We start from the raw sequence: 25055 nt of genomic DNA on the forward strand, positions 1-25055 counted from the left end.
TCTCAAGCCGACTTCACAATCTGTCAGGGCTCCCTCGAATCTGCCTGGCTTGCCCACTGTATCATCCCTGCGACCGCCGAAGCCAGGAGCTATCTGTGAGGCAGAGAGGCTTCTGCCACCTCCATCCAAGGATCTCCTGATGTCTCTGGGCAGCCCAGAGTTGGCATGGAGCCAAGACATCTCAGAAAGCTCCTTCCCCCACCCTGCACCCCAGTTTTAAAATCATTTAGATATAAATCCCAGCCACTACGATCCCGCTGCTATTTCTCTTGTCTGTGAGGACCAAGGCTAACGTGCTTTGCTGGATCAAGATAGGTGGTCTGGGCCATTCAGGTGCAATGACTGACTGACTTGAGAGGAAATTTGGCTGGTGTTCAAGTATCACTGCTTAATCTTTACTTAAATATTCAGTCACCCAACTAGAAACCTGTTCTGGAACTTGCCATGCATGGATGTCAAAAATCCTTGTTTTCAGAATTTACCACTTACCCCTCTGGGTACAAACAAGTACTGGCTCTGGTGAGGGGGAATCTACGCACCTATCCTGTCCCTGGACACATCACATTGAGTTCAATGTCCAAGTTGTGTCTGCTCAGCCACCACCCCTGCCTGCTCTAACAGACATGTGCCCCAGGGCCCTCCCCACCCAGCTACAGCCACAGCAACCCTCCTCTTTGCCAGAACTTGCTCCCTGTTACTGGCAGAAATTTCTTTTCTGAACACTCGGCTCCACGCGGCATCTCTTCCATTTCTCAGTCAGTCACCAAAGCCCTGTCCTTGGCTACCTGACTACCCTCTGAAAACACTGCAAAGTGGCAAGTCCACCAGCCCCCACTGATGTCCTCGCCTCGCCACTCCACCCCTCCATCTTCCTCCTCATCTCCTCTCCTCTCCCTTCTCCTCATCCAACCCCCCCCCCCTTCTCTGTCTTTCTGCCCACCCTCAGTACTGTAGATTGAATTCAAGGTCTTGGACATAGTAGGCAGATGCTTTCCCACAGAATGATGTCTTAGCTTTCTTTTTTCTTTTTAAAAACGCGATAGAAAGGGCTGGAGAGATGGGTCAGCGGTTAGGAGCACAGATTGCTCCTCCAGAGGTCCTGAGCTCAATTCCCAGCAACCACATGGTGGCTCACAACCATCTGTAATGGGATCTGATGCCTTCTTCTGGTGTGTCTGAAGACAGCTACAGTGTACTCATATAAATAAAAGAATAAACAAATCTTTTTTAAAAATGTGATAGAAATAGGGACCTTTATTAAGAAAGAATGGGAGCGCCGGGCGGTGGTGGCGCACGCCTTTAATCCCAGCACTTGGGAGGCAGAGGCAAGTGGATTTCTTAGTTTGAGAGTTCGAGGCTAGCCTGGTCTACAGAGTGAGTTCCAGGACAGCCAGGGCTACACAGAGAAACCCTGTCTCGAAAAACCAAACCAAAAACACACACACACACACAAAAAACAAAAACAAAAACAAAAAAAAAAAAGAAAGAAAGAATGGGAGTAGGGTACGCTGGGGAAAGGCATTATCTTAGGGTTTCTGTTGCCTTGACAAAAACACCATGACTAAAAAGCAAGTTGGGAAGGAAAGAGTTTATTTGGCTTATACTTCCAGATCACAATACATCATTGAAGGAAGTCGGGACAGGAACTCAAGCAGGGCAGGAACCCAGAGGCAGGAGCTGATGCAGAAGCCATGGAAGGTGCTGCTTACTGGCTTGCTTTCCCTGGCTTGGTCAGTCTGTTTTCTTATAAAACCCAGGACCACCAGCCCAGGGTTGGCACCACCCACAATAGGCTGGGCCCTCCCCCCACTGATGGCTAGTGTGCTAGAATTGAGAAAGTGTCTTACAGCTGGATGTCATGGAGGCATTTTCTCAACCAAGGCTCCTTCCTTTCTGATGACTCTAGCTTGTGTCAAGTTGACATGCAATAGCAGCCAGTACAGGCATACACTCAAAGCTCTTTCTTTTGAGACAGAGTCTAATGTAGCCCAGGCTAGCCTCAAACTCTTAACTTAATCAAACTTCTGATCCTACTCTCTTCACTGCATGAATTCTGGTTTAACATGCTCTTCACTGCATGAATTCTGGTTTAACATGTATGTGCTACCACTCCTGGTTTACACAATGTCATGCACTGAACCTGACCAGAGTTTCCTGTATGCTAGGTGAATACCCTAACAGAGCTATATATCTCTAGCCATAATACACACACACACACACACACACACACACACACACACACACACAATTACTTTTTGAGACATCATCTCAGAATAAGCTGCCCATGCTAGCCTTGAACTCATTCTGTAGCCTAAGCTGGACTTGAACTCACTTTGTAGCTCAGGCTATCCCTGAACTCACTCTGTAGTCCAGGCAGGCTGTGAACTTGTGATCCTCCTGCCTCTACCTCCAGAATAGCTGGGATTACAGAAATTTCTCTCTATTCTCGTCCACAGCCCTGACCAATACTGACTACACCTTCATTTCTTGGTTTACTTCATTCATTGTCTTGAACGTAGGTCCCACGGGCTAGAGACTAGCGTTATTTACTGCTCAGCCCGGCTTTGGAATAGTCTAAGCACATGTTAGGTGCTCAACAACCATTTCTGGCATATGTGAACCAACAAACCCCACCTGACTCCAGAGGATAGCCTGACCTCTACCCCCTCCCAACCTGACCTTGATCCCCACAGCTGGAAATTCGCCTTCTATACCTCATCACTTTTAAAGTGGAAGATCTGTCTCCTCAGAAAGATCGGCATCAGGGGGCAGCAGGAGACATCTGCTGTCCCCTCCCTGGAGTGATAACTGTCCTTCCCAAGCTTAGCCCAGCTGGCTTCTTCTGCCTCTCTTCCTTCAAAACAGCACTTTAAAGGTCTTTGTTGCTGGGCAGTGGTGGCGCATGCCTTTAAACCCAGCACTTGGGAGGCAGAGGCAGGTGGATTTCTGAGTTCGAGGCCAGCCTGGTCTACAGAGTGAGTTCCAGGACAGCCAAGGCTACACAGAGAAACCCTGTCTGGAAAAACAAAAAACAAACAAACAAACAAAAAAAAGGTCTTTGTTGGGGAAAGAGAGGAAAGAGGTGAAGGTTATTTTCCCAAGTCTTGGACTATTTTGAAGTTTGTCCCTCCAAAACTATGCTTAAAGCTTTAAGCTTAAACTGCACACTGGAGAGCCAGGCATGATGGCTCAAGTCTTTAATTCTAGTACCTGGGAAGTTGAAGTAGATGGATCTCTCTGAGTTCGGAGCCAGCCTGGTCTACACAGTGAACTCTTGGTCAGCTAGGGCTACATAGTGAGATTCTGTCTCAAAACAAAAGAGATACAAAGCTGTCTACCAGGGACCCAGCACTACTGCTCTGGTGCTCCTAATCCAAAACTTACTGTCCACTGAGTCTCACGGGAGGCCCTTCTGATTCCTCTCTCACTCGCTCACCCCTGCCACCCTGCTCTCTGCTCTGGAGCAGCCATTTGCTGCCCTGTCAGTACTGACTCTGCTCAAGCTGCTACCAGCCTTAGTCCCCACAAATATCCCTCCAGCTCCCGCTTATTCTCAGACCCCAAGGCAGCATGGTGGATATTGGTGTCAAGCTCTTTATTAGGCAGTAGGAAAAGGGATGCACCAGGTCTGCTGGGAAGGGAAGGCCCATGGATTAGTTTGAACCGATGGAGTTCTGAGCAGAGGCAACCGGCTGGAAACAGGAAGCAGGCACTCGGCCTTCCCACCAGCCCCGCCCCCACGCTGCTGTTAGTCTTCGTCTTCCTCCTCCAGAGGCGGTCGATTCCGCTTGAAGAAGCCAGCCTAGAGGGGGAAGGGCACAGGAGTTGGGGTCAGGGCACAGGGATAGGTTGCCTGATCCATCAGCTGCCTCAATGCTTCATGCTTTGGAGCTGTATCCCCAGCATCTGAGAAGTGGGATTTTTTAAATTGGGAGATGCTTCCTTCATCGATTAAAGAAAAAAAGTTATATTTTATTTATTTATGCATGCGCATGTTTGAAGATCAGACGACAGCTTTTAAATATTGGTCCTCTCAGCTGGGCAGTGGTGGTGCATGCTTTTAGTCCCAGCACTCAGGAGGCAGAGGCAAGCAGATGTTTGAGTTCAAGGCCAGCCTAGTCTACAGAATGAGTTCCAGGACAGCCAGGGATACATATGTAGAGAAACCCTGTCTCAAAACCACCACTGCCAACAACAAAAAAGTTCTCTCCTTCTACTATGTGGGTCCCAGGGTTAGAACTCAAGTCATTAGACTTGGTGGCAAGTACCTTTATCCCCTTAGCCATCAGCAGCCCCTGTTTTGTTTTGTTTTGAGACAGGATCTCCAGCAGCCTAGGCTGTCCTAGAACGCTCTGTGGAGCTTGTACTCTCAAACATTTAAGATTACATTTTTGTCACCATGCTTGGCTTGAACTTTTTTTCCTCTCTACATAACTCATTCCTATGTTCGACAGCGCACAGAAATGAGTGACCCTCTTAGGAACCAGGGCCAGGGTCTAGCTAGGAGGTTCTCAGCCTATGAGTCCAGACGACTTTGGGAGTTGAAAACCCTTTCACATAAGTCCACTGAAAAACATCGGGTATTTACATTACAATTCATAACCGTGGCAAGATTATAGTCATGAAGAAGCAACAAAAATAATTTGATGGTTTGGGTCACCGCAACACAGGGAGCTGTATACAAAGGGCTGCAGCGTTAGGACGGTTGAGAACCACTGGTCTAAATCCTTCAGTCTCTCATCTCACTAAGGGGAAGGACAGTATTGAACCCTGTCACAGTCAGCTTCAGTAGCTTGACACAAACCTAAAGTCACCTGGGAAGAGGGAACCTTAAAAATTACCCAGGTCAGTCAGGCATGATGGTGCACACCTCTTATCCCAGCAGCCGGGAGACAGAAACAGGGGGATCTCTGAGTTCCAGGCTAGCCTGGTCTACAGAGCAAGTTCCAGGGCAGCCAGGAATACACAGAGAAAACCCTGACTCAGAAAAGCAAACAAAAGAAACAAACAAAATTACCCAGACAGATTAGCCTGTGGCCATATGCCTTTGAGGCATTCTCTTTTTATAAAAATGTAATTTAAATTTTATTTGATATGTGTGAGCATTTTCTTTTTTCTTTTTTTTTTCTTTTTTTTTTTTTGGTTTTTCGAGACAGGGTTTCTCTGTGTAGCCCTGGCTGTCCTGGAACTCACTCTGTAGACCAGGCTAGCCTCGAACTCTCGAACTCAGAAATCCGCCTGCCTCTGCCTCCCAAGTGCTGGGATTAAAGGTATGCGCCACCACCACCCAGCGTGAGCATTTTCATTTTGCCTGCATGTGTGTACACTGCATGCATGCCTGGTGCTAAAGAAACCTTCAGAGCCCCTGGAAGTGGAGTTACATAGGGTTGTAAGCTGCTATGTAGGTGTCGGAACAGAAAGCTCGTCCAGAAAAGCATCCAGTGCTCTTAGCCCATCCTTACGTCCCTTGAGACTTTTTCTTAATTGCTAATTGATGTAGGGGCCCAGCCCACTGTGTGTGGTGCTCTCCCTGGGCAGTTGGGCCTGGGCCATATAAGAAAGCAAGCAAGGAAGAAAGCCTCTAAGCAGCGGCCCTTCAAGGTCTCTATCCACCTCAGTTCCTGCCTCCAAGTTCCTGCCTTGTTTTATCTCGCTTACTGGGAAGTGTAAAATTAAATAAATCTTTTCCTCCCCAAGTTTCTTTTAGTCATGGTGTTTTATCACTGCAACAGAAACCTAACTAGGTCAGGAGGTGAGCCCTGCCCATAGCAGTCAGGAAACTCTGAGGGCAGGTCTGTTTCCTCTGACTTCCTGACAGCAGGGGGTTGTGGGGGACGGAATCTTGAAGGCCTGCAGATTTCAGGCGTTCTGCTTGGGGGGGTGGGGCGGATGGGAGGGATGCTACTTGCCCAGCACAAATCCTCAGAAAGATGGCATTCTAATAGCGGATATGGAAATGAGACAGGTCTTGTAACCCCATCTGCTAGACTATGGCCACCTGGGAAGTCTGTGCCTCCCTTTCAGCCTCACCTTCCACATGGCCAAAACTAGCAGGGTCAGCAGCAGCAGACCGCCCAGCACGCCCACCAGCACCCACCAGATAGGAACGGCCTTCTCCTCCAAGGCCCGAAGCAGCTCTGTCTGCACCTGAGGGCAAACTGATGTCACTTCAGGGGGCCTGTGACTGGGATGCCCAGGCAAGCCATCTCCTAGCAACCTTATCTCAGTCCCACAGAAACCCCGCCCCTCTTCGGACCTTGTCTTTCAATCCAGAGAGGCCCCGCCCCTCAGCCCTGGCGAGGTCCCGCCCCACGCTGGCTGGGCGCTGACAGCAGGAGATCTAGGGTCTCTTACCAGAGCTTGCCCACTGGGCAAGCTGATCACCGGCACGGAGTAAGGTAGGGAGGAGACGTTGAACCAGGCGTGCGACTGCAGCACAAACTGCTCTTGCGGCCTCTGTGGGGGGCGGGGGTGATGGTCGCTTACCGCAGCTACTCCAGGCCTGGAGATGGCCGCACTCCAAGCCCGGGACTCCCTCCTTTGAGCTCCGCCCGGGTTTTACCCCACTCCCGCCCCAAGACAAATCTTCCCTAGGCCTGTGTGAACCCGCTCAAACCTAGAGCAAACTCCCAGCTCCCGCCTTCACAGGCCCCGCCTCCGCAGGCCCCGCCCCATCGCCGCCCACCCGCGACAGCCTCACCTGGAGGAGCCTGAGTAGCCCCAGCATGGCTTGTACTGTGACCATGGCCCGCTGCCCGCGCACCATCTCCCGCAGCTCACACTCCACCACGGTACAGGGCGCTGAGCCGTCGCAGCTCTGAGGGGGATGTGTCATAAGTTCACAGGCCCTCCTGCCAATCATCCCCCATCAAAGATCCAACACAGAGAACCAGGAGGGTCAGGAAGCACCAGTCCCTGGCTGGGCTTCATTCGGATGGTTTCCTCTATATTCCGTTTGCTCAAGAGTCCAAGGATACAGGGATGAGGCCCAGAGGCAGGGGTCATCTACACCCTGCGGTACTCGGTGTTTTTGTGACATTGGTTTGACTTTTTTTTTTTCCGGTTTTCAAGATAAGGTTTCTCTGGGTAACCCCCTGGCTATTCTGGAACTAGTTCTGTAGATCAGACTGGCCTCCAACTCAGTGATCTAATTGCCTCTGCCTCCCGATTGCAGGGATTAAAGGCGTGCACTACCATTGGCTTGCTTTGGTATATCTTCAAAGGAAAACAAAAGGACACACACACAGAGACACACACACACAGAGACACACACAGAGAGAACCCACGCGTTTCCTCTGCCCTAGCCAGCCCAGCATCTCACCAACACCACTGTTACTGCCTCCCACCTCCTCTGACTTCTAAGGGCCCCAGCTGGAACCCGCTGAGCCTTCTCACCACCAGAATTGGGTCCTGCTGCCCCGACTGCTTGGGTCCCTGCATGGATGCCTGTCTTCGATCACGCTCGTGATGGACCAGGCGAATGGAAGAAGGGCTGGGAGTGGGTAGCCTCTGGTCCACCTGGGGGGACAAGGGAACAATCAATTCGCTTCCAGGGTCTGCACCCACACCCTGTTCGGGCTGTTGGTCTGGTGTCTCTTACAGCTCCTTCTCTCTCCCAGAACCTTACTTTGAGGAGTTTGGGGGCTGGCTGTGTGGAGCATAGGAGACCCCCCTGCGGCTGCACATCCAGGATATAGAGCAGGTCCGAGGGCTGGGACTGGCCAGGAAGGTGGATGACGAGTCTGAGGCCATTCACAGTGCCAGGGCCATTGTTGTGGAGCTTGGGGGTAGAGACAGCGGGGTGGCTGGTGGCTCAGCTGCCAGGCTGTAGCTCCCAGGACTTCCCCACTCCCTACCCCCCCTTACCCAGAGGCCCCTCCCTACCTCATAGGTGTGTTCCACCCTGGAGACCCAGCTGTCCAAGCCATTCTGCTCCCTGTCACCTTCTTCTGCTGCCACCACCAGGGAGGCAGGGAAGGAGTTCCTGCAAGCGCCCAAGCCCCCAGAGTGCATCTGACTCCCTGATGGACCTCTGGTGGATCCTCCAGGACCCCACGAACTTTACCTTTTATGAGATCCTGGGGACCGGACCCTTCCACATGCTAACCATGAGTTACACCAAGCTACACGCCCACCTCCTCCTCCTCTCGTAGGCCCCAGTGCCATTTCCCCTTCCATGCCTTGTCTCTCACCCCCGAAGCTCCACTGTGGCTTCAGCTTGGACTGCCACAGACAACAGCAGAACCTCACTGTTTGGATTCTGGCTGTTCTTGCTGGAGGTAAGAAGGACAGCAGAATTTTAGATGGTTCAGGGAGAGTTAATTCCACCCCAAAGAGCATACCACACTGATTAGACCTGAAAAAGGATGTCCACTAGGACCCCAAGACTCAGAAACAAGTCACCGAGGAAGAATGGGAACAGGGCTCTTTGGAAGGCCTTCCGGTGTGGGAGGGTTTCTGTATGAGGGTTGGATGGAGGAAGGCTGGTAGGCAGCTTCGCTACCCAGCTCAGTACCTCCTGATCTGCAGCTGGAAGGACACAGACTCTCCAGCTTCTTCCAGGTCCTCAACGCTCACCAACATCGTAATTCCTATCTGGAAGAGGGAAAATCCAAAGTCACCACCCGAGTGTCCACTCTGGGCCCAGTCCTCCTGCTCCAAAGCCACTATTATTATCCTCCACCTGCATACCCCCAGGGGCTTCTCCACCCTGGGCTGTAGCTGGAGTTCCATCACCGAGCCCTTACCTGGGTGTCCTTTTTCATGGGGTTACCCAGCTCACAGAGTGCCACTCTGGACTCATTCTCCTTCTTCTGAGCACAGACCATCCTCTCAAAGCCCTGGAGGTGCACAGACAGGTGGTACAGAGCAGTGTGGGCATGGGGTGTCCTATATGTCTGCAGAAGACTTGCCAGACAGTTGTGGGGTTGGGGAGTTCGAGGGACTGCCACCTTCTATTTCTGCACTGCTCTGCTGCTGCATCATTTTTGCTATTTTTAAAGGATTTTCATATTGGAAATAAAAAAAATATTACCCAGAGTGATCTAGTTGCTACAAATTATATCAACAAAGTAAAGCCAGATGTGGTGGTGCACGCCTCTAGTTCCAGCACTCGGGAGGCAGAGGCAAGTGAATGGATCTCTGAGTTGGAGGCCAGCCTGGTCTACAGACTGAGTTCCAGGACAGCCAGGACTACACAGAGAAACCCTGTCTCGAAAAAAGGGGTGGGGGTGGGCCTGGAGAGATGGCTCAGCGGTTAAGATCACTGACTGTTCTTCTAGAGTTCAAGTGTCCTGAGTTCAATTGCCAGCAACCACATGGTGGCTCACAACCATCTGTAATGGGATCTGATGCCCTCTTTTGGTGTGTCTGAAGACAGCGACAGTGTACTCATATACATAAAATAAATCTTTTAAAAAAATGACGTAGGACTGACCTCTGGCTTCCACAGGCATGTACACACATGTTATATGCATCCTTGCAGGGCTGTATACATATGCACGTACCTGCATGCACAAAGTCTGAATTTGACTTAATTTAAATGTTTTTTTTTCTATAAGTGCCTGCCAACATTAGAGGGAAAGATGAAGTCTGCAGATTGTAAGTGCGGTGTGTGCGCGCCAGGATGTGGAAACCAGAGGTTGATATCGGGTATCCTCAGCAGCTGTTTATTTATTAAGTGAGGATGTGGCTAGCCTGCCTGGCCAGTGAGCTTTAGGGATGTACCCATCACCAAATCCCAGCACTAGGGTTCCAGGCTCACACTGCCATGCCTGGCCTTCCCTGCAGGTTCTGGGAAGCCAAAGCCAGGTTCTCTGCTTGGGTGAAAAGAACTTGAACAGCTGAGCTGTCATCGAAGCTCCCCAGCAGATGTGAGAGTGATTCTAAGGAACATTTGCTTCCTGAGCCTTTCGGTGATTTTGAAACAAACAGGATTCTAGACATTTGAACCGTTAGCCAGGGTTCTCATATGTACATTGCACCTATACACTCTGCGTCTAAAAGCTGAGAAGTTCATACGTCTTTATAGCCAAAGCATTAGAGCAGTAGATCTTTGAGTGGGAAGCTGGAGTCAAGGCTGCCTGCTGGCTATGCCCCAAGGTGGCACCTCACCTCAATGTTGCTGAGAGCCCGCATGTAGTGGGCACCTGGAGGCAGGCGCACAGCCAGCTCCGCCTCATAGGCCCCCTCACCATCATTGGCTGCTTCAATCTTCAGCTCCAACACATTGTCAGCACCAATTAGGAGCGGGGAGTCCCCCCTGTATGGGGAGTGCTTGGTTTAGGACTAGAGGCCAGGGGTGTGAGAAAGGACTCAGGTAAGGAGTGGGTCCCCCGGGACATGGAGGTACAGGGTAGGTAGAAAGGAAGGCTCTCTCACGCAGTAGCTGTGAGCCGGAGCTCAGGCACACACAGGTCGTCTTCCCCACAATCCAGGATGATCCGTGTCTAGGGAACGCAATAGGATGTGTGGGTAAGCTGAGGGCTTGTGAGGTTAGGGGTCACCTCAGAGCTCAGAGAACAACCATAGCTCCAGGGGGGCTCTTCAGACTTTAGAGAGTAAGGTTTGGAGCAAACGAAAGGGTTTCAGATGGTGCCCAAGTTCTGGTGACAGTTGGCTTATGAGTTACAACAATGTTTGGGGGACACTGGGATTTGGGGTGACTTCAAGGTTTGGAATACATGGTTTTAAGTCCTTCCCTATCAGGGATCTCGGTCATCCTACTGTTCCTACCTGCTCCTGGACATGGGTTTCTCCATGCAACACCACAGCCGGAGCTTTTCCAGTCTCTTCTGGGGGCAGCGACACGTTCAGGCTTAGCACAATTGGGCTCAGCTTGTCCCGGAAGTCAGCCTCATCCTAGCATATGGCAAGAATCTGGCTATCTGTTGCTGTGCCCACACCCTTTGCTGGAGTCCTAGGGTTGGCTCCAGGAGAACCCTGCACACACCCAGCTCCTCCCATTTTAGCTTGAGCATACTCGAAGGAAGGCCCCGACAGTGTGGCAGATAGGTTTGTTTCTTCTGCTCAGGTCCAGGTTCAGGGTGAGGCTCGCCTGTTGAGAGGCCAGCAGGAGCACCCGGCGGCCCTGACGGGGCTTCTGTAGGTCCAGCTGCAGCTCTGCCTTTAGATCTACAGGACAAGCAGGAAGGATTCAGGTCTCCCTCTAGTGGGGACACCCAAACCTCCCTTCCTCCCACACATATCACTCACTCAGCTTCTGAGGAATGTTGTGTCCTGTGGCTCCCACACACATCTGGATGTTGAAACTGCAAAGATGAGAGCAGGTTTGTGGGTTAGGGCCTCCTAAGGTCCCAGACCCTGCCAAGTCAGTGCCCTCCACCTCCTCACCAGCTGACTGGTGTTTTCGTCGGTTCCAGGACACAGTTCTTCAGTGTGGGATTCAGGAAGTCTTGAACCGTCAGGAGGACAGTGGCCATCACCACAGGCTGAGCTCTGATGGGATTGGAGGAGGCTCACCACTCTGTCCCTCGTGACTCAGCCTCCTCCTCTGATGTGGCCCCTCCCCCTAGCCCATGCTCACCTGTACACAGCCACCTTGCTAGTCCCATATGCGCCCACAATCAGGTCTACAGGCATAGGGAGAAAGGTCAAAAGTGGCCATTAGTGTAGGGCAGAGATCGAGTCCTTATCTTCCAAAAATTCTCCATACCGTACCCCCTGGAAGTTCAAGTTGTCCTGCAGCCAAATCTAAGCATCCCAGACATATACACAAATTAGAGCCCACAGCTGGCATCAGGTCAGACATGAACCCCCAGCTGTGCATTTCTCCACATTTCCAGCAAGTGCTCAAAGGCCTGTCTTGACTGGCTGGCTGCAACCCACAGTCACCTGGATATCCGTTGTCATCGATGTCGACAGCACCACGAAGGGAGAAGCCAAAGCCAGAGCCTGTGGAGAAGGGGCTGTCCAGGACCTGGGAGGGTCGTGGACTCAGCCCTTCACTCTGACCCAGGAATATCAGCACTTGACCCTGACTGCTGGGACCCCCATAGGGGGCAGCGACAGCAACATCTGGAAGGAGAGAGAAAGTGTGGCTGTTTGTGATTGAGTCTCCCCAGGGGATTCTGCCAGTGTCTCCAGAGCTGCTTCTCTAGCCCTGTTTGCTAGGTCCTGGGAGACCAAGAGAAGGGTGCAAAGTCCATATCAAGGAGGCAGGAGAGAAATCGGCCAAGTATTAACAGATTGTTACAAAGATCCAACAGTTTTCACTCTCTATGAAGGGAAATACAGGGATAAGATTCCATGTACTCAGCCTCATGGTGGACTTTGGTTTTAGTGATCTGGAGGCAGAGGCAGGTGGATCTCTGTGAGTTCGAGGCCAGCCTGATTCAGAGTGAGTTCCAGGACAGCCAGGGCTACACACACACACACACACACACACACACACACACACACACAAATCTTGTCTCAACAAACAAACAAAATATTCCATTTATTCCTGATAATTGGGTGTTTTATCCTATTTCCTGTTATTATTGTTAATTTGAGACAGGGTTTTTGGTTTTGTTTTTCTAAGAAAAGGTCTCTCTCTATGTAGCCCTCCTGTTCTGGAATTTGCTATGTAGACCAGGCTGGCCTTAAATTCTCAAGAGATCTGCCTGTCTTGGCCTCCTTAGTGCTGGGATTAAAGGTGTGTGCCACCATGCTCCTGACACAAGTTGGCGTATGTCACACACTGGCCTCTAATTCTTTATGTAGCTGAGTCATTTGTTATGACTTTGAACTTCTGGTCCTCTGCCTTTACCTCCCTCGTCTAGGAGGAGCGGTATGGGCACCGTCAAAGCCAGTCTATCTATGGTGAGCTGGAGCTTCTGCATGGTAGGCAAGGCTCTTTAAGCTCAGCCACATCCCTGTCCTGTAATTTCCATTTTAGAAGAAAACACTGAGTCCCAGAAGATTCACTAACTGAGCCTAGGCTGAGGTAAAGAACTTCCTAGTACATGTGAGGTCCTCCATTCGATCCCCAGTAAGGGGGTGGCGGTAGGCCTGGTGCGCTGGTGCACACATTTGGTCCCAGCATTCAGGAGGCAAAGGCAGGCAGATCTCCATGAGTCCTAGGCCAGCCTGATGTATATATTGAGTTCCAGGCCAGCTCAGGCCTGTTTCAAAACACAAAACAAAACCAAGAAATAAATAAATAAAAATGAACTGAATCCTATTCTCCAGATGTTAACCATTTCATCTTTAACGTGTAAAACTATCATAGCCATATCACAGCTCAATGACATCACAGCTCAATGACATCACAGCTCAATGACATCACAGCTCAATGACATCACAGGCTCACTGACATCACAGGCTCACTGACATCACAGCTCAATGACACTAAAGACTTTAAGACCTTCCCTGAAAGTGTGTCCTTTAGCGTAACCTTGTTACATTACTGTAAGAGCTCTTCGTATAAGACTAGGTTAGATCTATATCTACGTATCTTAACCGCCCTCCCTTTGTTTTCTGATTTTGTTTACAACATGTCTTGTTATTTTCTAGATCACTGTATACTTAATTCTTTTTTTTTGTTTTGTTTTTTGTTTTTCGAGACAGGGTTTCTCTGTATAGCCCTGGCTGTCCTGGAACTCACTCTGTAGACCAGGCTGGCCTCGAACTCAGAAATCCACCTGCCTCTGCCTCCCAAGTGCTGGGATTAAAGGTGTGCGCCATCACCGCCCGGCTAGTATACTTAATTCAAATAAAAGTATTTCATCCCAGTCTTCAGGATGCAGAGACAGGTGGATCTCATTGAGTTCAAGGTCAGCCCAGGGTTGCAGGAAATGCAAAGCAGATGTGGCTCCCACTGTAGCCTTCCTGGGAACCCTTGGGGCCTCTCATCCATCTCGTGGACTTCCTCATAGTACTTCTTTTTAGTTATCTCCCTACTTTCGGGCTGTCGGCCCACCTCTATCAGTAAGGGATCCATTGCTCAGTTTCTTCCTGCTTTCCCAGTGTGACCTTTGAATCCTGCCTCTGGATAGAGTATCTGCATCCACAGGCATCAGAGGGACCCTGCTCAGGCTGACCCCTCCGGTTCCTTGAAATACTATTTTCCTTTGTATCCACACACTCCCCATCCTTCCAAATTAAAGATGACCTTCCCATGGTTCCCATCCCCGTTCCATGATGGCCCTGCTTTTCCTTTCTTAGTCAGAATGAGAAGGGAGCTGTCTGCATTGTTGCTGAGTGCTCCTCTTCTATTCATATCCTGCCCCATCCGCTGTGGTCTTCTGCGTGGTCCCTAAGCGGCCCTTCGCTGGCTGGTTGGTTTTTTGAGAGGGTTTAATGTATCCCAGACTGCTCTCCAACCTCATGTGTAGCAGAGGATGATGACCTTGGACTTCCGGTCCGACTGCCTCCACTCCTTATTGCTGGTCTGCACCACTATACCTGGTCTTGGTTGGTTCTTGTCACCACCACCAATGAGCTCATTCTTGCTAAAGCCCGTGATATTGATCCAGTCTCATTTAACTGTTCCTTTCAGGAGTGAGGGGGTCCCTCAGACCATTCCTTCCTCCTGTTCAAACTACTCTATTCTTTGGGCCACTGATCTCCTGGTCTCTCTCCCATCCATCTGACTCTTCTGTCTGTTTCCTGACATCACCTCTGGGTGGTTCCCTAAATGCTTTTACTTCTCCTGGTTCTACGCTGGGCCTCTTCCTATTTCACAGCCTCCACATTCATATCCGCTCTCCCAAATTCTCTATCTTGCCCTGGGCGCTCTCTCATGGAAATGGGGAAAGTCAATGACGGCAGTTCTCAGTATTATTCCCACTTAATATTCCCAAGCCCTTCAAATTCAGCTAGCCCAGAACTGGACTACAGAGCCCCCCCACCCCCGTTCCTCACTCCTACCCCACTCCCCTTTCTTTCTGACTCCATATTCCATTTCCCACCCAGCACTAAAAGTCCAAGCCCTAAACTCTGTAAAGTCACCGCATCTCTAACTCCATTCTGCATTCAGGGGTTACCATGCTGGGGTCTAGACAAACTGTTTCAACTGGATTCCTTGAACTCTGGTACCCGCGTTCCACTCAGCAGTCAAGCCTTTTCTAGGCCCAGGTGTCCAAGGTGCGTGTGTCTCAGCCTCCCTCACGTTGGGATTGTAGGTGTACTCCATCATATATGGCGTAAGTCCATCTTTTCGTGAGGGCTACTAGCCCTCTTATGGCCAAGTGCAGCTCCTCCACTCACCATTATAGCCATCCCGGTTGAGGTCACCCAGGGGTGCAATGGCAGATCCAAATCTCCCATAGAGCTGAGAGCCAGTCAGCAGGAGAGTGGGCGTGCTCAGAGCCTGGGGGCCCTTAGGCTGGAGAAACAAATATACTCGGCCCACCTCGGCCAGCTTGAGGTCTGCCCTGCTCTCCATGTACAATGGTGCTCCCACCAGTAGGTCATGCCTCCTGTGGACCAGATGGGCAAAGTGAGGTGCAGCTGAGGAAAGAAGATGCTGGGAACGAGGGCAATTCTTGGGCACCCTTGGGAGAAGATGGTAACTCCCGCCTCTGGCCATTAAAAACCCAACTGGGTAGGGGTGGGACATTCCCTCTTCTTACCCGTCCCCGTTGACGTCAGTGACTGCCACCGTGTGCCCGAAATATGAAGCCATCTACAAGAGGAAGAGCATTTCAGCCTGTGCTTCTGCATTCAGCATCCTCACTTACCTGTCACCCTCAAATCCCACGAACTAGCTTGAGTGTGTAGGTTTCAATTCCCTGACTTTGGCCACCCCCACGGGGTCATTGTCCCCACCTGCTCTCCACGCAGCCGGTGCAGGGGCTGGTAGTAGGAGTTCAAGATTTCCACCTGCATGGAGGGACACACCAAAAATGTATCTTTTATGTTCCCTCTTTGGCTTCTCACTCTAATTGAGAAAGGGCATGGCACTAGGGTCAGGGGGTTCGGAACGCCAAGCGGTGAGAGAGCCGCTACTCACCGCTCCTAAGGTCCAGCTCCAAGTGGGGGCACCAAGTATGTACTCTGGGGAGAGCAACGCTCAGCAAATCAGATTCTCAGTATTCACTTATTCAATTCTCGCACCAGGACCCAGGGGAAATTGTGCGGCCGTTGCTCCTGCCCCAGGGCTCCACTCCCCCCGCCTCCCGCCCCCATAACTGCATTCCTTGCCTGTAGTGCTCAGATCCCCATCGAACTCGCCCACGGCTACCGAATATCCTGAAGACACAGCACAGTTCAGCAGATTCCGAGTAAAGGAAGGAAGAAGAGCTCAAGGGTCATGAGTACCGAGGTCATTAGTACAAACTGTCTTGTGCAGCTAGGAGGATTGAGGCATGCCAGAGATCTCACTAGAATCCACAGATGGAAGGGCGAGCCAGTGTGGATGGGAACTGGACATGTGTGAGGAAGAGGCAGGGATAGAGGGCGGGGTGCCTTTGTGCTGAGGTTGACTAGCTAAGATTGGCATAGAGGCTTGAACAGAGTCAGGACCTGACTCAGGGTTTTGGGAAGCCTAGAAAGGAGCTGCCAGGGTTACCTCGGTAACCGTGGGAATACACTAGGCTGCCGTAGTCATGGGTGAAGCGCTGGTTGGGAACATGCCACAAAAGGGTACCCGGGCGGTAGCTCGAGATGATATTCTCAATTGGAACGCGAGCCAGGAGACCTGGGAAGGGCAAAGGGACAGGACTATGGGAGCCCAGAAACATGAGTCTCCCCAGACTGCGAGATGGGAGTGGGTTGGATTACTGGGCACATACCTACAAAAAAGTAGCCTCCAGGGGCCCCAAGCACTAGCTCCCCAGCCTGAAAAAGAAGTCCTGGTCGTGAGAGGGTCTCCTATGGAACAACTCTAAACCGCTTTTCTAGTCGTTCCCCCCTTCTCCCCGCCCCCCTAGTTCCTCATCCCATTCCTCTTCCCCCTTGCCTCCCAAAGGGTGCTCCCCGCCAGGCCTCCCCCTTCCCTGGGGCCTTTATGGTATTGCCTACATGGTATTCTCATATTCACTTACCCTCATCCTCCACAGCCCACCCCTTCTCCTTTTAAGAGCAGTCTCACTTTGAAGCTCAGGCTTGCCTCAAACTTGCTATGTAGCCCAGGCTGACCTCAAACTTGTGATCCCCCTGCTTCAACCACCAAGCTCTTATTTGCTTTTGCCTGTGACTTGCCTGGGTCACCGCCAAGCTGAAGCCTGCTTCACAGCATCGCTTGTCACTGACTACAAGAGGCAAGCGGGGGATCAGCCAAGGGAGGAGGCTACCCGAACCCGTGCTTAAGCCAAGAGTCCCGTGTGGGCAGGCAGAACTATGCAGAGCGGGAAGGGTGTGGAGGCGGGGCTCAGGGGGCGTGGTGTACTGGAGGGGCGTGGCTCCCAGAGCACGAGGTTGGTGGTGGGGCGGGGTTTGCAGCGACCAGTGGGCAGAGCGAATGGAGGACCAGCACTTACTAAAACTCTGTTCGTAAACGGAGTTCATGATGTTGGAGCGACAGGGCGAGTACTCTGCGCGACCCCCGCTTTGGGGCTGAGCCAGGAGGCAGCCTCCTACTGGAGTCTTCTCTGCCTCATCGTGCTCTTCTAAGACATTCCAGTGCTGCCAGGGGGCACAGGCCTAGAGCAGAGCCACAGGAGGGTGGGGAAGGGAGCTTATTCGGGCTTCCCCCAACGTGTCCCTGCCCTGGACTTGCTCCCTTTGACCTGTCCACAGTGCCCACCACAATGACGCCATTCCAGCTGATGACCGATGCTCCAAGGCCTTGCCGGGTCTTGAAGGTTTGGAAAGTTTGGAAGCTTACGTTTCGTGTCTCATCCCCTGGAGGGCACAAGAAAAGGTGGAGCTCTGGAGCCCGGCCATCTATTTCCACCTGGCTCCCCTCTTTCCTTCCATGCTTGAGACTCACTGAGGTCGAAGAGCAACGAGTTGCACTTGCCGCCACTGGCCTTCCAGGGGCACAGGAACACGCCTCCAGTTTCATCTTGATTTGCATTTAGGGCCCTGGGAGCACCCACCACGATGGACACGCTGTGTAGGAAAGCTGGCTGAACACAGGATATGGTCTATCCTACCCAGTGCCCACTACCCGAGCAGTACCTGGAAGGAGGTGTGGCAAAGGAAAAACTGGACTATCTTTCCTCACAGATAGTCCATTAAGGCCAACCTCTTCATTTTAGCTGAAAGTGGACTCTTAGGAAATTAGCCTGAGACTAAACCAGTTGGTTTGGTTTGGATAGGAAGGCTTTAATAATTTCCCGAGTCCTCACTCCCTCCCAACAAGGGTCAGACAAAATATCTGCCTGTCAAACTTCTAGAGAGATCCCTTAGTGAGAACTGGTGGGAAGGGGGAAGGTTTGGGAAGCTAACTGTGTGGTACTGACAAGGTTGAGGAGCCTAGCAGATCTGTTTAAATCAGGCCCGCCATATATAAAATGGAGGTAACCACAACCATTTCTGCTGTTGGAAGAGGAAATACAATAAACGTATGAGAGGTATTTAGTATGCCCCGGCAACATGCTTTTGTCAAAGTGTGTGTGTTAATAAACACACAGGATGCTTATTAAATTATGTCCATGTGACCAGACTTTGGGGAAAGAAGCAGGAGACAGAGGAAGACAAGACAGGAGTTGAACTGAAACACTCAGGAGCTCTTGAAGCCAGGAGGGTTTCATTTGTTTGGTTTTGTTTGATTTGTTTTCAGACAGGCTTTCTCTACATAGCTCTGGCTGTCCCAGAACTCACTATGTAGACTAGCCGGCTAACCTGGAACTGGAACTCACAGGATGCTGCCTACCTCTGCTTTCCATTAAAGGAAATTAAAGGTGTTTAGAGTGACACCCAGCAGCTCAGGAGGTTTTTTGTTTTTTTTGTTTTTGTTTTTTGGATTTCGAGACAGGGTTTCTCTATGTAGCCCTGGCTGTCCTGGAACTCACTTTGTAGACCAGGCTAGCCTTGAACTCAGAAATCCACCTGCCTCTGTCTCCCAAGTGCTAGGATTAAAGGCATGCACCACCACTGCCTGGCCAGGAGTTCTATTTATTTATTCCGATGGAGTCTTGTTATGTGGCCCTGGCTATTTAACTTGTGGGAGTTCTCCTGCCTCAGCTTCCAAGTCCTGGGTTTACAAGCACGTGCTACCATGCTCAGCTAGAGATGTACCCTTTAGAATCATCAGAATTGAGCTGACCCTAGGTTCCTTCCCCTTCCTGGAGAGTCTCTGGATGCAAGCCATCTTGGGAAGGGGACCTGATTTTTGATGAAGTGGCTCTCTTCGGTAGAAGAAATAATTTCTTGCAGCTGTCTTTGAGAACAGTCATTACCATTCCCCAGAGCTGGGCATTCCAGTGTCCATCTCAATAAGTCACTCAGGAGAAACACAGCTACGCAGATGAGCCAGGACTCTAATCTTAGCAGTCTGCCCTCAAAGCCTGATCCATACTGACTGTTAGTAATCTATTACTTCTGTCCAAACATCTGTAAATTGGGAGGAGATGAGACGTGGAACGGGGGAAAGCAAGGTTACTGGGTAGGCACTTGTAGCTTTGCCAGTCAGTTTAGGATCAGGGGAGGGACGGAAAGTAAGTCCCGTCACTGTTGATTGGGGGAAAGGGAAGCCATTAGCTTTTACCTTTTTTGCTTTGTGTTCATCCCCCCCCACCACCACCACCCCGTCACTACCCCTCCGTAGTACCCTCCCTGGAACCTGTCCCTCTCTGGCACTCCTGACAGGAGCTCCACTCAGACAAACCCTAGAATCGACCTTGTTCAACGAGATACCGAGAGACCACAGGGACAATGTTAGGGGGCAGACCTCCATGTTTTCTTTAGTGCTCACCTCCCATTGCTGTCCTTATAAAAGTCCACTGCGAAGCCAAAGTGGCTGCCATTGGGACCTGCATAGACGGAGAACTTCACAGAGTCCAGGTTCAAGGCCCAGGCTGAAGGAGCAACACCAGGTCCCAAGAACAGTGGTGTCCACTGTAGAAACCACAGAGTATGCCATGCACACGAAGCTCTGGCCATCTTCCTTCTCTCCAAAAGTCCTAAACAGGAATGGGCCAGCTCTCTCCCCTTCCCTTAAGTTCCCACCACCGGAAGTTTCAGCTTATCAGACTGGAACTCATGGGTGAGCAGCAGGCATGGCAGAGGGCAACAGCCTCTAGACCACATGGTCTATATGACTACTAGGAAGGGGGAGGGTCCACCCGGGGATAGATGCTCTTCCCTTCTTTTCAGGAAAGCTCACCCCACCCCCACCCTAGTCCTGTTGTTTCCGTTTCTCAGCCATGTGCCCTGAAGTCCCCTTTTTCCTCTGTCACTAAGACAGTCCAGCCACCATCCCTCTCTTCCTGGGAAAGTATAACCATGAACTCACTGGCCTCTCTTGCTTCTCCATGGCTCACAGTTGTACAGCTCTTGCCTCCTCCATGGAGCTGACCATTCTGCTCTTGAACACTGTTACTTGGCCAGAGGGAGAGGAAGGAGTAAGGGAGCTGCTCTCCCCTGATAAGACCCAAGGCTGTCATCACTTTGAGTAGGACACTTATCCACTTCCTCCCCCAGGAGCCTTTGGGCAGCCTTGGCCAACAGTCTTTGGCCATCGCTTTCCTCAAGTCTTAGTGTGGCTACACTGGTGCCTTCAATACTGGGCAAAGGGGTGATGAATGGATCTTGGCCTAAGTCCAGGGAGATGGGGCTAAGATGACATCATCCTGAGGTGTGATGATGTTCGCAGTCCTTGAGACTGAGCACCAGTTGCACCAGCTGTTCAAGCAAACAGTTTTGCTCCTTTTTGGTTGAGAGTATCTGAATAAATAAGTAAAATAAATAAGATATATATCTATATCCTTCCAGAATTTATTCTGGATGCAGTGACTGTCTAGGAGAATCCTCCTGAGTTCTCAGGTTGGTACCTTGGCATACACACACATGGGCACAGTACCTGATGGTACTTTTTACTGGATTGAGTACCCAAATCCTTTGAGAGTAAGGGTCCTTTCTGCTGTCCCTTTCTGCTGTGGTCTAGCCCACAGCCCAGCATGTAGTGTTGCTGAAAGACTGAATCTGAAGTCTTCCTAAGGGATTTAGGAAGAAGCAAACAAAGTGAGACAGGTCAGATTCTGAGTAGAAAGCTCCTTCTCTATGGATGGGGGTGGAGGGGGTGGGGAGCAGAAGAGCACCATTCCCTGCTGGTCTTGCACACCTTTTGCCCCAAAGCAATTGGATATAGGAATACAGCCACACCCTCCTTTAAGTCTTTTTTTCTCCCTTTCTGCCATGCTAGAGATAGCCCTATGACCGCAGGACAAGTGCTCTGCCACCGAGCCATGTCCCCCCAAGCTCTACCTTTATTTCTGATTAACCACTGCCTTATCCCACTTCACCACCCCACCCAACTTTGAAAAACTCCTAACTCCTCCCTTCCTCTCATCCCTCACCTCAGCACACAGCTGAACAGGTTACCCCTAAGCAAAAAGCTCTTTGGATTTTACTCAGGGCTTTCTTCAGTGGTGTGTTCCCAGTGCCAAGTTCATGACAGGTATGCAGTCGTATACCAGCGTCTGCTGACCCTCCGTCTCCCCACTGTTCCCGGATGAGTGCTTCCTGCATTGCTGGTCTATTCTGTGTAGACCAGTATTAACTCACACCACGTGGTAGGTCACAACTTTTGAAAATCGGTTTTCTTCTACCATGTGGTCTCAGGAATTGAACTCTAGTTATCAGGCTTCGCACTGAGTGCTTTCACTCACTGAGCCTCCTCCCTGTCCTTGTTCCTTTACCCCCACCCTTTTGTGGCCTCTTTTTAAATCAAGGTCTCATTTAGCCTAGGCTGGCCTAAAACTTCAGATCTTCCTGCCTCCACCTCTGGAGTGCTGAGATTCCAGGATTGCCACTGCTAACCCTGGTTTATGCACTGGAGTCGATTCTGTTTTGTTGTTTTTCAAGACAAGATTGCTCTATATAGCCCTGGCTATTCTGACACTTTGTAGACCCTGTTGACCTCAAACTCAAAGAGATCTGCCAGCCTCTGCTTCCCAAGCGCTGGGATTAAAAGTGTGCACCACGGTGACAGGCTTTTTGATTTTTTTTCTAAAAAAACAAAACAATCCATGTATTATCCATGTGTGTATGCTTATCTGCACCATGTGTGTACAAGTGTCACAGAGGCCAGGGGGTTTTGGGTCTGGAGCTACATGCAGTTGTTAACTGCCTGATGTGGATGCAGAGAATTGAATCCGGGTCCTTTGCAAGAGCAGTAAATCCTCTTAACTGCTGTTTCTCCGGTTCCATGTACTGGAGTTTTAGAAAACAATTTCTATTGTTTGAGGTATAAAAGCTACAAAAACAAGAGTCAAAGATCTCAAGTTAGTCCAGAGCCAGTTAATCCCAGGACACTCAGGACTGCCATGGTGGGGTGGGGGGACCAGGGACAGCAAGTAAGCCTTGGAAAACAGAAAATAGGAAGCAGCTCTAGAAAATGGATACTACTTGGACTATTTCAGGAAGAAAAAAAACTAGCCTCAGAAGAGTTCTGGGTACACTGTCCATGGGTAGAATGCCAACAGGCAGCAAAAGCAGGAGTCAAACACAAGTTGCTTTGTCTTGTTGACTCTGCAAATAACAACCAGAGCAGGGGACCAGAGCTCAGGAAGTTAAGTAGAGGGCTAAATGAAGAGTCTTTAAAGGGGCAGGAGGGGTATGAGGGCAGGAAAGGCAGACAGGAGCTCACAACACTGGAGGGAACTTGAATGCCATGCTGAGCAATTTGAACATCTATTTATCAGAGATGGAACGTTCTAAAGATTATTTTATTTGAGACAGGGTTTCACTATGCAGACCAGGCTGGTCTGGAATTCTAAGAGATCTGCTTGTTGTTGTTCCCTGGGTGCTGGGATTAAAGGTGTGTATTAACACGGCCAGCTATGTAAAGATGTTAGGAAATAAGAGATGAAGTCACCAGGTTTAGCAGAGGGCTGCAGGCTTGATGGTGAGACTTCCATCCTCATTGTACAAGGTGGTAGGAGAACCAGCCCCACAGGCTTGCTAGCATCCAAGTACAAGATAAAATTAGGAAAGAGATTGTGCTGGCTAGTTTTGTCAACTTGACATAAGCTAAAGTCATCTAAGAAGAGGAAACCTCAATTAAGAAAATGCTTCCCCCCTCTGAAAAAAAAAAGGCAGACAGACAGACAGACAGAAAGGAAGGAAGGAAGGAAGAAAGAGAAAGAAAGAAAAATGTCTCCATGAAGATTGGGTTGTAGGAGGCAAGGGCCCAGCCCATTGTGGGTGGGAGCATCCCTGGGCTGGTGGTCCTGGGTTCTATAAGAAAGGAGGCTGAGGGGTTGGAGAGATGGCTCAGCGGGTAAGAGCACTGACTGCTCTTCCAGAGGTCCTGAGTTCAATTCCCAGCAACCACATGGTTGCTCACAACCATCTGTAATGGATCAGATGCCCTCTTCTGGTGTGTCTGAAGACAGCGACAGTGTACTCATATAAATAACAAATACATCTTTAAAGAAAAAAAAAAAAAAGAAAGAAAGAAAGCAGGTTGAGCAAACCACGAGGAGCAAGCCAGTAAGCAGCACCCTTTTATGGCCTCTGCATCAGCTCCTGCCTCTAGGTTCCTGCCCTGAGTGAGTAGGAATCCTGATTTCCTTTGTTAATGAATCGTGATGTGGAAGTGTAAGCTGAAAACCTTTCCCTTCCATTTATCGCCGAAGTAGACATCTTAAGACAGAGAGATTCAATAAACTGTGTTCCAACTTAGAATATAATACTGGCTGCCTGTGGCTACAAGGAATGGAGAAGGACAGACCTTGGGTTAAGACCAGCTGGGTAGGACAGAATTCTGGGTTAAAGGGTGTAAAAGAGGGAGTACTTTCACAGTTGAAGACTAGATGGCTGAACCCTTATCGGAACAAAACAACTGACTTCACAGAGCAGTCTATGCAGCCCTTCCTTGCCACCTCCCTTGCTCTCAGAAACACACTTTTCACTTTCTAACACTGTTTGAACACAGACATTTGGTATTTTAAGCACAGTTCTGAGCACTCAGCTTTGGTGGCTAGAGAGCAAACTGCATCAAAAGAAAGGAGGAGACAGACATCGCACAGCTCTGAAAGGCTGAGGAAGAGGGGAAGAGATCACTGGACACCACCTTCCATACCAGCTCTCCCTGCCCCTCCTGATGTGACCTCCTGGTGTGGATGAAGACTTTTGCTGGCTCCAGGCTTACAGGCCAGGCAAAAGCACTCCATTACAGTGGTAGTGAGAGTTGAAGATGGTAACTGGTAATACAGTTTCACCTGGAGGTCAAAGGCTGGGCAGATGAATTTTGTAATTTCACTGCTCTTAAAAAGCACACATTCAGCCGGGTGGATTTCTGAGTTCGAGAGTTCGAGGCTAGCCTGGTCCACAGAGTGAGTTCCAGGACAGCCAGGGCTACACAGAGAAACCCTGTCTCGAAAAAACAAAACAAAAAGCGCACATTCCCAGTCACCTGCCTAAGACTGGAAAGACAGAGGTTTCCCTCTTAAGGTAAATTAATCCTGATCCTTGGGTATCCTGAGTGCTCAGAACAATCTTCAACATTCCAAGCTTGCCTAGAGGGTTATTATTTGATTGTGTCCACGAGGATACTGTTTATAACCCACACTCCCACCTGCCCCAGCTTATGCAGCAGCAATCACAACAGACTCCACTAAGTTTCCACAAAGCATTGGTTTATTAGAAAGTTCCTTTCCCTCATTTTACAGTATATATATCTCTATCATATGTGATAAAGTTAAATACAATCTGTTATGCTTGTATGTAAAGTCAGGTTATTTTGTTTTTCTTTTTTTCTTTTGTTGTTGTTGAAGTTTTAAAATCAGTATTCTGAAAGTTAAAGAAAACTGCCTCCAGGAAGGCAGAGGTGGCCAGAGCATGGCTCCATCTACAGCCTAACAGGAAGCAGCATGAAGTGTTAATACTGTTTTATTTAAATATTTACACGGGCTGAAAGCAAGAAGAACCAGTCCCTTCACTTCAAATAGATGCCATTCTTCTAGGGCTAGTTATCCAAAAAGTGATGCTTGTAAGTCAAC

General features: G+C 50.0%; 1 protein-coding gene and 1 long non-coding RNA gene across 3 annotated transcripts; one reads left to right on the forward strand and one right to left on the reverse strand.

Moving 5' to 3' along the window:
• Positions 1–3573: 3573 nt before the first annotated feature.
• Itga2b (integrin subunit alpha 2b) lies at positions 3574–19992 on the reverse strand. Of its 2 annotated transcripts, XM_028780494.1 has the most exons (30): positions 19805–19992; positions 17876–17997; positions 17690–17787; positions 17424–17586; positions 17146–17195; positions 16737–16782; positions 16514–16642; positions 16147–16194; positions 15956–15999; positions 15772–15825; positions 15576–15628; positions 15211–15422; positions 11854–12036; positions 11546–11591; positions 11353–11457; positions 11215–11270; positions 10982–11133; positions 10735–10860; positions 10381–10448; positions 10114–10261; positions 8748–8840; positions 8516–8595; positions 8193–8273; positions 7885–7984; positions 7628–7780; positions 7396–7518; positions 6701–6817; positions 6355–6456; positions 6031–6147; positions 3574–3802 (listed from the first exon to the last, which is right to left on the reverse strand). In XM_028780494.1, the coding sequence occupies exons 1-30, from the start codon at positions 19990–19992 to the stop codon at positions 3749–3751; spliced, it is 3111 nt and encodes a 1036-aa protein (XP_028636327.1). In that variant the 3' UTR covers positions 3574–3748. The 2 variants fall into 2 exon arrangements, with proteins under 2 accessions (XP_028636327.1, XP_028636328.1); XM_028780495.1 differs by lacking the exon at positions 6031–6147.
• LOC114632051 lies at positions 6683–9039 on the forward strand. The gene is made up of 3 exons (XR_003713035.1): positions 6683–6791; positions 7620–7702; positions 7892–9039. It is a non-coding gene; the product is annotated as an uncharacterized LOC114632051 (long non-coding RNA).
• Positions 19993–25055: the final 5063 nt, after the last annotated feature.

Source organism: Grammomys surdaster, unplaced genomic scaffold (assembly GCF_004785775.1).
Source record: "Grammomys surdaster isolate TR1022 unplaced genomic scaffold, NIH_TR_1.0 371, whole genome shotgun sequence".
NCBI lineage: Eukaryota > Metazoa > Chordata > Mammalia > Rodentia > Muridae > Grammomys > Grammomys surdaster.